Genomic DNA, 12,964 nt, shown 5'->3' on the forward strand with positions numbered 1-12,964 from the left:
GTCGGGGGGCCTCTGACCAGACGAAACCAGCAGTTCAATTCCAGGCTGCAGCAAAGTCAGATTGTGCAGAGGACTCATCTACTCATCTTTGGTTCTAGTAACCACAGCTGGCTTTTTTTTAACCGTAAAGATTTCTGAAAGCTGTCATCTATAGTAACTCTTTTAGAAACAAGCAACTGCCCAGTTATGCTGGTAAAATAAATTTGAAAAACAAATATTAGTACAAAAAATGTTATTTAATAAAATGTGCTTTTATTTTGCCATTTTGAAGTTTATTTGGCCTCTGAAGGTATGAGTTATGAAGGGTTATAAGCAATGGTTGGTTTTTTTGCAGTGTTAGTTGGCACACTATAGACCTATTGTGGCAGACACTTGTGGGTGGGATCCTCTGACCTTTTAACCTTTTGACCAGCCACCATCCACCATCCTGCAACCAACTACCACACTCTAGCAATCATCCAGCAACGCTCTAGCAACCACCCGTAACACATGGTGACTGGTTTCGTTTGCATGGGCAATCACTACACACGTTTAGGTTTTGCAAAAAGCTCAATTTTGTCTCAGTTTCTAATTTATTCTGCCCTCATTCGTTATTCACAATTCTTCAATATAAAGCAATGATTTTGAAACTTACAATAAGATCAAATATGACATAATTCAAAAAAGATTATGAACTGCAACAAACAACATCAGCCAAACGAGAGTGGGTTTTCGATTTGATTATCTAATCACATTCCTTGTAATCTCCATCAGTCAGTCCTCTTAGACCCTTCCAACCCGGCTCATCGCGGCTGATCATGTGATTGACGGAGGCACGGCAGCACAAATCAGCTCTGAGGATCGAGAGCAGCACATGAAGAATGCTGGTGATTAATGCGCCCATCATGTGAGGGAGAATTTATTTCTACACAATTAGCATATCGCAGATTGTCTCAGATCACACCCTGTTCAGACCTCAAGGGTCACGATACTGTGGTCATATGGAAGACATTAAAATATTCTGAACTGGACAGACAGACAGACAGAAAATTTCATACAAAAGAAAATGTACACAGTGTAGCTGTTTGTTACGCAATTAAATAAGCAGGGAGATTTACTGCTTACTTGTCTGAATAAAAATTCCCATCCTATGAATTCACCACCTTGTAAAACGCATTTACAGTTCCATTATCTCATGAGATCAGGCTCAAGAATTACCGTCTTGACTTTATAATAGAACAGTCTTGATTCCAGCATGACTAATACGTTTTATTACTATGGATATGAGCTAGAATACAATCTCAACAGACGGCTTGCAGTCTCTTTTACCGATTCTCCACAGTGTCGTCCTCCACACCATGGCCTACCGTGCCAATCGTCCTGCACTAACTAAGCCCGGGTCAAACTCTTTGTCATGTCTAGTTTAAGGCGGATGTAAAGGCATTGCCTTAAGCTAAGCGTCTGAGCTCATTTACAGGGTCTTATTATGCAAACCACTCCCTGACGCCCACAGTCTAATTAGGCCTAAATTAATTTGAGTCCAATCTTTTATGTCTCTGGCCCAGGCTATACCACTTCCCTCCATTTGCAGAATCATATTAATGTTCGTGTGGGAGCACTACTGCTGCAGATGAAAAGACTGATACAATTAATTAAGTCCTGCCTCTGTTCTTGCCTCCTCTCGGCAGAGAAACGATAAGTGCAATGAGCTGCCTCTTATTAACCCCATTATATGGGCTAATAAGGAAGATCATATACAAATCAAGGATGATGCACACTTATACGGGAATGCAAATGACGGCAGCTAACGAGCTGTGTGTCAATGTTGGAAATGCTTTGTTTGGGAAACGCGACATTCAGCATTCTTAACACGGCCTCGTTTATTTGTGTTCCTGTGCGAGCGTCTGCACAGGCATAATTGCATGTTGCATGTGCATGCCAACGAGCGCTTGACGCTCTTGCATCTTCTTTATTTAGTGTCAATGCGGTCAAGCAAATGGAGTTGCTGCAGGCTCTTTATTGGCATCAGTGGTTCTGTGATGGACTTTTAACATCCATGCTTTGCACAAAAGATTCTTTACAGTAGAAGTTTCTTCAGATTATTAAAAGGGTTCTTCCATGGCATTGTTTCAAAAAATACAACTTTTGGAACCTTTATTTCGCAGCATGAAGGAGATTCGTGACGCAAAAGGCTGCTTTCAGAACCATGGACAGCAGCCATTGAGTCCCAGTGTTTTCAGCACTCAAATGGCTTTAGCTTTGCTTCAGAAAACGTTTCATTCATGGTTCTGTTTGGTAATATGGGTATCATATTCCGACTCCAACTGAACTGTATGCATGCATGCTCCATTTACCATGACATATTAACATGCTTTGCTTATCCTTGCGACAGATTATCTGATATGTCTTCACATAAGCTAGAAATGAACCATTTGGCTTTTCTGATTCAGAGAGTGCTTCATAACATTGGAAGGTTTAGAGATCAAATAATCATGTAGTGTTTTGTGTGGTTGGTGTAATAGCATGTGCCGGTCTGTAGGAGGAGCAGTGCAAATGGCCCTGAACCACACATTGCTATATAAACCCAAATACTGCACCATTAAACATTTAGATTTGATCATTTATATGAACTGTTTAGGGTGTGCAGTTCTGTTTAGGGAATGCATGACTCCTTGAATAACTATTTATGTTATTTTCAAACTCCACAACACAAACAACAGTCAAACCTACAGATAGCCTGCTCTAGTCTACGTTTTACTTTTGGCATTAAAGCACTGAGCTTGTGAACTCGTGATATGGCGTTCGTTACGATGCTCGCATTTGTCTTGTTATGAGTTTCGAGTAATATGTTGATATGTCTTTACTGTGATCGCATTGAGAGGGGGCTCGTGGCCAGTAGGGGAGGGGCGCGCGCCGGCCGAGCAGCTGTATGCAAATGAGACGCGACAAGCACGCGCCACACAGCAAACACGCGCACATACGGCCGGTGCGCACGCACACAATCTCATTAAAATGCCATCGAAGTGCATTGTGCTGTGTAAGACCTAGACAAACAAACTTCACAGAATGTTAACACAGAGCAAAACATGTTTCGATAAAAGGAAAACGAGCGAAGAGTCTGAATTTAAATATTAGATGGGCGCAAATCCATTTGGGTGCAGATGCATGATTTAAGCAGAACTTTAGATGATGTTGAGAAGGTTCGGACGGCGCAGCGGCAATCAAGTCAACGATATCGCTGGAAATGAAGTGTCCCCAACTAAGCAAGCCAGAGGCGACAGCGGCAAGGCACCAAAACTCCATCGGTGACAGAATGGAGAAAAAACCTTGGGAGAAACCAGGCTCAGTCGGGGGGCCAGTTTTCCTCTGACCAGACGAAACCAGCAGTTCAATTCCAGGCTGCAGCAAAGTCAGATTGTGCAGAGGACTCATCTTGTTCAAAAGGCAATTAGTTTTGCCTTTTTTTTGTTGTTGAAAATTTTCTACATATTTTCTCACCCTCAGGCCATCCAAGATGTTGTTGAGTTTGTTTCTTCATTTGAACAGATTTAAATAATTGTAGCATTACATCACTTGCGCACCAATGGTTCCTCTGCAGTGAATGGGTGCCGTCAGAATAAGAGTCCAAACAGCTGATAAGAAATCACAATAATCCATGATGATTTTGTGAAGTGAAAAGCTGCACATTTGTAAGGAATTTTAAAGGGATATTGTCCCCAATTTCAATTATTTTGGTTTGTTTGAAAATTATAAATTTTTTTTGTTTCAGTTTTTTTGTTTTTTTTATGAAGTCCTGGTGGAAAATGTGAAAAACTACATTCCAAAAGCATCAGATAGATTTTTTTATCTTTGTTGTGATTTACATCAGAGTGTAATGCGTTCATGAAAAAGGAAAAGAACAGTTCATCGGTTGTTGATTGGATTTTGAGATGTGGGTGGATGAAGATGAATGCAAGCTTGCAGGCTAAATGAATGTCCTGCATACATCGCCAGAAAGAAGTTTGTTATTTCACAGGAAGATCAGAGTCATATTTTGATTTAAAAATGACGATCAATTAAAAAAAAATGCATGGATGAATCGTTCGTAATAAGATCAATAACATGCTTTTAGAAAATAAATAGGGTGGATTTTCATTTCAAACCTACTTCAAAGGTGAAATGTGTAATTTTTGCGAACAGAATGGCAAAATAAGGACGGTTTTCTAATGAGTTTTACAAACTCTTTCCATTTGCCATTGGTTGAGTAAAAAGGTAGCTCCACCCCAAAATCACGCCATTGGTTGAGCTGTTGCTATGGTCAGGATTCTCAATCAGATGGAACAATATTTTGACAGTGCTTGTGTTTATAGGATTCTGACACCCTAGAAATAATTTACAATGTGCTAAAAAACACCCACTGAGCTCTAGAATTATTGCTGCAACTTTTCCCAGACCACTCAAATCTAGTTGTTCCTGTTCTCACACTTGTGTTGTTAATATTGATGTGGTTACAGCAGTGATGGGGGTCTGGCAGAAGCAGTGATTAAGGGGTTCTTTGCTTACTTGAGTTCCAGATATCTTTGCACCCCTTTTTGTGGTGGTTCTTATTGGTGGTAACATCATAATAGTAAAAGAGATGCTATGAATGTAGTGTGCTTGGGTATTACATCTGAAGTACTGTGATGGTAGAAATGAAATGAATAATTTTAACTGCAATAAATGATATGAATCTCATTTCAATTTGTATTTTTGTAACAAACATGTTCGTCAGGTTTGAATACAAAACACAACTCCACTGTATATGGCTGAATCTTTTTTCAGTTTTTTTTTTCAGTGCTATCTAGCCTACATTTCTCTTGGAAACACAATTTGTAGACGAGCATCTAATATAACAACATTTTTACACACTGTATGCATACTCTGGAGTACGGGTAAAAACCAAAGCATATTTTGGGCTTTAGTGGGCCACAATATCTATGATATTCTGTGGACTTTACAGAAACTTCCTATCATAGCTCTTTAGTTAAGATCTGTCTCAACAGTGATAACCTGAAGGTTTCCAGAAATGGCTTGGCTCCCTCTTTCAATGCAGGTGTTCTGTTTTATTGTCTGCCAGGCGAAAATACAGTCCAGTCACTTAGAAAAGTAAAAGCTCACACCTCTCCTCAACAACTTGCATGATTTGAGGTATCATTCCAGTTTGAATGCGGTAAAAGTTCTGGAAAAATACTGTAAAAATGCTTTAGTAAACCCTGGTTAACTGGAAGTTACATTAACCTGTACAGTCAAAAAATTGTAAATGGCTTAACATCACATTAAATGTAATAAGATTTTTTATTTTTGCAAGTAAAAACTATAAATTACCATATTAAAGGGGTCATATGATGCAGTTTCAAGTTTTCCTTTCTCTTTGGAGTGTTACAAGCTGTTCGTGAATAGATAAGATCCCTAAAGTTACAAAAACTAAAGTCTCAAACCCAAAGAGATATTCTTTATAAAAGTTGAGACTCGTCCACGCCCTCCTTAAACGGCTCGTTTTAACACACCCCCACATGTCTACGTCACTGTGTGGGAAGATTTGCATAACGCCGCCCAAATGTTCACGCAAAGAAAGAAGGTGTAACTTTGATTCTCGCTGTAGTATTGTTGTTGCCGCTGCCATGTCGTGAAGCCGCTGTGTGTTTCGTTGTGAAAGCGAAACTACTTTGTTTGGTCTTCCAAAAGAGGACACGACTAGAAATCAGTGGTTAAGTTGTATTTACAACACTGTTCCAGAACAGTTCAAACCAAATATTCAGATGTGTGCAGCGCATTTTATGGAGGACTGTTTCCTGATCCTGGGAGAGTAGACTACAATGCCGGCTGTTCTGACTCACAGACTGTAAGTACGTTTTCATATTTAAAGAATTTGCCACTGATGATTCAAAGGCGAGTTTTGAGCAGTGTAGAGTAGCGCTTGTTGTTTGTCGTTTCTCCGATCACAAATGCAGACATTGTTTTATGTTTACGCGGCGCGATGCAACGTGTAAAAAGACAGTATAAGTCATTATAATCAGTAATTATGTCCCCACTGGATGCAACAAATGCCTCGTTTGTTATGGTAAGGGGCGTAACATTTTTTCCGTCACACACTTGAGGTATTCAGCCAATCACAACGCACTGGATAGCTGGCCAATCAGAGCACACCTCGCTTTTCAGACCGATGATCTTTGTAAAAATCGACGCGTTTCAGAAAGGCGGGGCATAGAGGAGAAACAATAATGTACAGTATGTGGAAAATATAGTTTTTTGAACCTTAAACCACATAAACACAATTCATTACACCAAATACACAAAATAATGTTTTGCAACATCATATGACCCCTTTAAAAAAGTAAAAGAGTATTCTCAGAAATCACTGTGTGACACATCACATATTTTGTATAGATAATTTTCTTTTTTCTTAATTTTTGTTATTAGTTAGCAAGATGCAATATAGTGTTTTGTGTGACTTTTCTGTTGTCTATTTTACTTGATTTCCCCCCGTATTATGGTGTTTATCAGTACATTTAAGGCAAAATTTTTGGTGGTTTAGGTAGATTGATATTTTAACATTGTCACTTAATAAAATATATGGTTAGAAATATAAAGACGTCCCATAATACTGTAAACAATGGTACTGTATTTTTATTGTAATTTTTTTTTTTTTTGGCACAGGAACTTTTTTTTTTTAATTTATTTATTTTTTTTACTTTTTGCAAATGTAACAGGATATTTTTATAGTGTAACACATGGTTTACTTTTTTTATGAAAAATTCTTAAATCTGAGTACTAGCAGTAAAATAATAGTGATGTTTGCTTTAGCAAACAAGTAATTAAAGCAAAGAGAGAAGGAAAAATGTTATGAAGTGATACTGCTTTGTGAAATATTCTTGTGCAAACTCTGGCCAGTAGACTGCTGTTTTCATACTAGGACATGATCTGCCAAGGAAATAAACACATCCGTAGGTGTTTACCTCCAGTGAGTCAAAAGTCTTAGAACTACAGTGGAGATCCTAGAATAAAATTAAGCTGACAGCTCTGATGATAATAGAAATGTAATCGTGTCTTTGCCCACATTCTCTCTGGACGTGTGTGCTCAGCTGTAGGGATTTCTAAGAGCCGCACACAGGCCCAAATCAAGCCGTACTGGCAAAGCAGAATATGCTGGAGATTGTAGCTCTGACATGCTCATATTACACAAAACTGTGAGCTGTAAGCACATATTCATATTCGTCCACGCATATAATCAATAATAACGTCTGTTAATTTGTTCAGGATATGGACAGACGGGCCCCGAGTCACACAAGCCTGGTTATGACTCCATTGCGTCTGCGGTGTCTGGTATGATGCACATCACTGGTCCTGAGGTGAGGACAATGATCTGATGTGCTTGTAATTTATAGCATCAACAAATTGTGAAATATTGGTAGAAGAAACCAATACCCTTCCCAAACTCACGCCATTTGTTTCGAACATTGAAAAAAAAAAAAATGGCACACTTCACCTTAAATGCTACATCCTATTTTAGATCCTTTATATTCTGTTTATTTAACTTTTTCTCTTTTAAGGATGGAGACCCAGTCAGGCCAGGTGTCGCTATGACAGATCTGGCCACTGGTTTATACACTCAGGGAGCTGTCATGGCTGCTTTGATTCAGCGACAGAAAACAGGACGAGGCCTTCATATAGACTGCAATCTTCTGTCTTCACAGGTGCAACATTTACTTATCTGCAAACAAAAGTAGACAAGTGTACTCTCCCTCAGGTCATCCAAGATGTAGATGAGTGTTTGTTCATGGGAACAGATTTGGAGAAATGTAGCATTGCATCACTTGCTCAGCAATGGATGCTCTGCAGTGAATGGGTGCCGTCAGAATGAGAGTCCAGACAGCTGATAAAAACATCACAGTAATCCACACCACTCCAGTCCATCGATTAATGTCTTGTGAAGCCAAAAGCTGCATGTTTGTAAATGGAAATGTTCGACGTGTGACAACACCGGTAATACCTTATCACCGCAGGGGCGTTCCCTCTTTTCCTGGCTTTCCTTCGCTTTTAAATAGCTTGTAAAAGCGGCGTGCGCATTTGACTTTCACTTTCAAATAGTGGCAATTCATAGTATAGCAATTGTTAGTTTTTAGTTCGTTTGAATTTTCTCTCTTTTCCTCGCTTTTAAATAGCTTAAAAGCACCGTGCGCATTTTACTTTCACTTTCGAATTAGCAGCAGTTCGGCATCAATTGCTTGAATGCAACAACAAAATACAACGTCAAACTCACTTTATCGTATATATAAAACATAGAACTTTTATTAACAAAACAAATAAAAATACACCGTGCTATAGGGCAGGCTATGCCTAATATAAAATAACAAATAACTTGCATAAAGTTTAAATGTACAAAACTGGAAACAAGTAAACATGTATAATATATAACCAAATAAATAAGAAACGTAGAACATTTATTAGCAAAACGAGTAAGAAAGCTTGGAGGCCTTGATGTCAAATAAAATAAATAAATGACACAGTTTAAATAAAGTAAAAATTACCAAACAATGTGGAACCAATTAAATAAGAAACTAATGTTTAAAAAAAACTTCCAAAATCTCCTTAGATAAACGGCAAGTCAACAGGCTTTTCAAAATCCAAAATATTGCCAAACGGAGCTTTTGCATCTCGTTTCGAAACTAAATCATCCGCAATCGTCTCATCTGTCTCACCTCACTCTTCTCCTGGAGAAATGAAATCTGATCTGTTATGTGACTGTCGTTCAACTGCATTGAGCAGCCGCGTTCAGTTTTTAATTGTAGGTCTGTTCTTTTACTGAACTAAATTATTTTTATTACTATAAAAAATCAAAACGGCGGTGGGGGTCGGTGACGCGGTGGGCAAGTGACGTAACCGGTGTTGCGGCTTAACACCGTCAGCACCGTCTATCGCGCCAAGCCTAGTTTGTAGTAAACAAATCCATAAAAGTTTTAATTGTAAACCATTGTTTCTCTCCATAATCCATAATAACGCTTCCTCCAGTGAAAAAGTGAATCCCCTGTTGTCCTCTCACATCAAAATCCACAAACTTATTTGTTTTGGACTGTTTTCAACTGTAAACTTCTGATTCAGACAAGATGACTTTTTCACCGAAGAAAGCAATGTTTTGGATAGAGGATGACTTATTTTAGCCGCAAGCAACAGTCTGAGGTTAAAAACACCTTAATGCTGAATTTGTTTCTTAGAAACACAGATTTTCACTTCAAAAGATGTTAACTGATGGACTGGAGTGGTGTGGATTACTTGTGGATTATTGTGATGTTTTTATCAGCTGTTTGGACTCTCATTCTGACGGCACCCATTCACTGCAGAGGATCCATTGGTGAGCAAGTGAAATTTCTCCAAATCTGTTCCCACAAAGAAATAAACTCATCTACATCTTGGATGGCCTGAGGGTACGTGCATTATCAGCAAATTCTCATTTTTGAGTGAACTTTTCCTTTAAATTAGTAACAAATTAAAGGAACAAAAATACAATTCACCAGTTGTGCATGCACAGAAACTGTTGAGCCCTTATATGAAGATGCTTTTTAATAATGTTAATTAAATTAATGTTAGAATGAGGTTAAGAGAAATAATTCTATTCGTTTTTAATCATAAGCTTAAAATAGATTTTAAAATATTTTCGCTTATTTTCATAAGATATGGTTATTACATAGGCCTCTAGAATATTTGATTCTAATTTCCGTCAAATATTTTTTGTATGACACTAAACTGTGTTAGAGTGATTGTTGTTCCAGGCAACTCTCCAGAGTCTCTTTATTCTCTCATTATAAAATTATCAATAGTTCACTTTCATTTCACAAGATTTCACTTCCATTAATAAATTCTGGAGTATCGATTCAAAGGCATAATGTAAGGTTTCCATAAATTCAATAAACTATATATTTTCTCATTCAGAAAACATTTCTGCTAACTATATGCTTGGCATATAGAGGTGGAACCAATTGAAAGTCTCTTTAATGTGATTCAGTCCTTTTCTAACACTGGAAAGTATAAGTGAATTTCTGATACAGGACGTCATTTCACTTTCATGCTCTTGAACTGACAGTTCAATAACACTGACTGCATTTCATGCATCCAGTACTTCGTAGATTATCCGCATGATGAAATATTCAGCTCTTAGAAGTATCCCTTATTCAGATTTCAGGGCTGCAGTTATTGTCTCTTGCCCAAAAACATGAAATGAACTTTTTAAATTGAACCAGACCACTCTGTTTTGTTTCTTTGGCTTGAAAGAATGCAGTTCCCTGGAAGTGAGTTTAATCTGACCCATTCCTGACTCGAGAGAAAACATGAGCGTTTTACTTTACAGTATAAATAAATCAGCTCTCCATAACTGTAGAAGCGTATAAACCAATCGTTGTCCCTAGCTACTAGACTTCAGCATGTGCTATTTAATTTGGCGTGATGGCTTGATAGGTTTGACTTTGTGTGGTTTTTGAGTGAAAAGAATATATATTTCTTAATGTTCATAGTCTATGCCTTAATTTTTCACCCTGAATATTGTTTTAGTGTAGATTATACCATTTTATGGCTTTTAAGTAAAGTTCAAGTGAAGTTTCTAATTCATGTGGTCACTTTGAACTTGAACTATAAGATTAGTCACATGTACTTTTTGGATTGACTTTTCTTTGTTATGTAAGTGGTGACTCAGCTCAATTTGTCGTAAATAATGGTGTGGTAGGCATGCTAAGGGGTAAATGCTAATTCATAAGTATTATGTATTGTAAGTAGCAGTAGGCTTTCCTGCCATGCCACTGTGTATTTCATGAACAAAACAGGTTTTGAGGCAGTTGAATACCCGTCCTTATGGAGAAAATAGCACACCATTTACAAATGTGATTTTGAATAATTTGCACCTACTATATTCTTTTGGTTTTTGAATGAGCGACTTCAAAAAATATCACGGCGCTCGTAGCGCGTCTGGCCTGCGGACTGCCAATCCTGGCCGGAAATGCAAGATTACAGAGGATCTAAATAGCAGTGCTCGCTCAGAAGACGTCAACGCCGTAAGCAGCCGATTGAGAAGCCAAAAGTGTAGCATCATGAGAATCAATGGAGTGTGAGATGCTAAGTTTACTTGTCCATGAGCGTGTGTTGATGGTGATATTCCACAGACTTCACTGTGTGCCAGGAGAAATCTGATGCATGACATTTGGTTCACTTGGTGTATGTTTTATATTCCCTCCTTGTTTTTTAATTGCATGTGTTTACTGAGAACTTAAAGACTGGGACGGAAACGTACAGTATAGCAGTTTTCTTTCAAATGACTTCTGCATCTGCAGTATCACTTAACAGACTTTTTTGTTGAGTTTTTCACCATAGTAACTACCTGAAACCACAAATACCCTCTTCAGCTGTGGCTGCTTTCCGAGCTGAAATTCTAGATTGACTAAAGTTTTGATGGATAAATATTTGCATGCAGCAAACGTGTTTTTCATTTTATGCTGATTGACAAAAGTGTTTCCTCCACACAGCTTCTCATTGTGTTTTGACACCGAATAACGGAGGAAACCTCATAATAATGACTGTTGAAGATTACTCCATCAGAAATGCATTAGAAGTGTCCAAAACTCACAAGACAGATTTGGTCTGCATCTTCTACTGTTTATTTGAAGAGAACCACTTTGAGTTCTGCTGTGAACTCTGTGCTAAATCACTGAGAATGTGGAGGGGAACGTGAGGAACATGTTATTTAGAAATTTGAGTTGCAATGAAGAGTTTTAAGGTGAACGAGTCAACATTCACAAATTATAGACCTAATCTTTTAAAGGGGTCATATGATGCGATTTAAATTTTCCCTTTCTCTTTGGAGTGCTACAAGCTCTTGGTGCATAAAGAAGAAAATATGATTGTAATGAAAAAAAATGAGTCATGCTTCATTTGTTGCAGGAAGGTCTATCTGGTTGCATTCTTCGTAAATGTTCTTGCTCGGGTGATGAAGGACCTGCCGGAAGTATGCCGGAAATGTGCCGTCTTTGCTCATGCTGAGCTTTAATTGCTGTGTGACTAATCGCTCTCGAAATGCAGGAAAATACCAAGCGCTTGACTATCAACTATCCTGAGCAATGACGTCAAAGGCAGCTGACAGGGAATAATACAACTTTTAAAGGCATAGTTCACCCAAAAATTTAATTTTTTCTTCTTTCTTTTTCCCCCCCCGCTTACTATGGATGTCAATGGCTACCATCAACTGTTTGGTTACCAACATTCTTCAAAATATCTTCTTTTGTGCTCAGCAGAAGTAAGAAACTCGAAGAAAATGGGGAACTATAGTAGAACCATTTTTGGTAAAAAAAAAATAAAATAGGGGGGGATAAAAGAAAACATTTTTTTAAAAAAAAAAAAAAAAGCTTTCTGTGAACAGTTCTTAAAAGAATCTTTTTTTTTTTTTTTCTTTGTGTGAAGAACATTTAAAAAATCTGACGAACCGTTTTAGTATAAAGAGATTTTGTGTAATGGAACTTTTCAGCACTATGATAGTAAAGGTTTTTCATGGAACCATAAATGCCAATAAAGAACATTTATTTTTAAGTGTATATAGTATCGTGTACAATTTACAATAATGTTTAAAAGTTTGGGGTCGGAAAGGTTTCTTTTTCTTTCTTTCCTTTTTTTTCTTTTGAAAAAAGTCTGCTTACCGAGGCATTATTCGTTTAATCAAAAATACAGTAGAATAGCAGTGTTGTGAAATAATATTATAATGATAAATAACTCTTTTCTATGTGAAAATATTGTAAAATGTAATTTATTTCTGTGATCAAAGCTGAATTTTCAGCATCATTACTCCAGTCTTCAGTTTCACATTTTCCTTCTGTAATCATTCTATTATGCTAATTTGCTGCTCAAGAACATTTCTGATTATTAGTATCAGTTTTGACAACAATACTATTTTTGTGGAAACTGTGGCACCCCCCCCCCCCCCCCCCCCCTCCCG

General features: G+C 37.7%; 1 protein-coding gene across 1 annotated transcript in view; it reads left to right on the top strand.

Moving 5' to 3' along the window:
* Nucleotides 1–12,964, top strand: part of sugct (succinyl-CoA:glutarate-CoA transferase) — a 23,323-nt gene that overhangs the window by 8,413 nt on the left and 1,946 nt on the right. Inside the window, exons 5-6 of the mRNA XM_016276113.1 lie at nucleotides 7,255–7,346; nucleotides 7,548–7,691. Coding sequence (XP_016131599.1) covers nucleotides 7,255–7,346; nucleotides 7,548–7,691 — 236 coding nt within the window. The remainder of the gene's footprint in view (nucleotides 1–7,254; nucleotides 7,347–7,547; nucleotides 7,692–12,964) is intronic.

The sequence above is a fragment of the Sinocyclocheilus grahami genome, unplaced genomic scaffold (assembly GCF_001515645.1).
Source record: "Sinocyclocheilus grahami isolate Dianchi unplaced genomic scaffold, SAMN03320097.WGS_v1.1 scaffold98.1, whole genome shotgun sequence".
Lineage (NCBI taxonomy): Eukaryota > Metazoa > Chordata > Actinopteri > Cypriniformes > Cyprinidae > Sinocyclocheilus > Sinocyclocheilus grahami.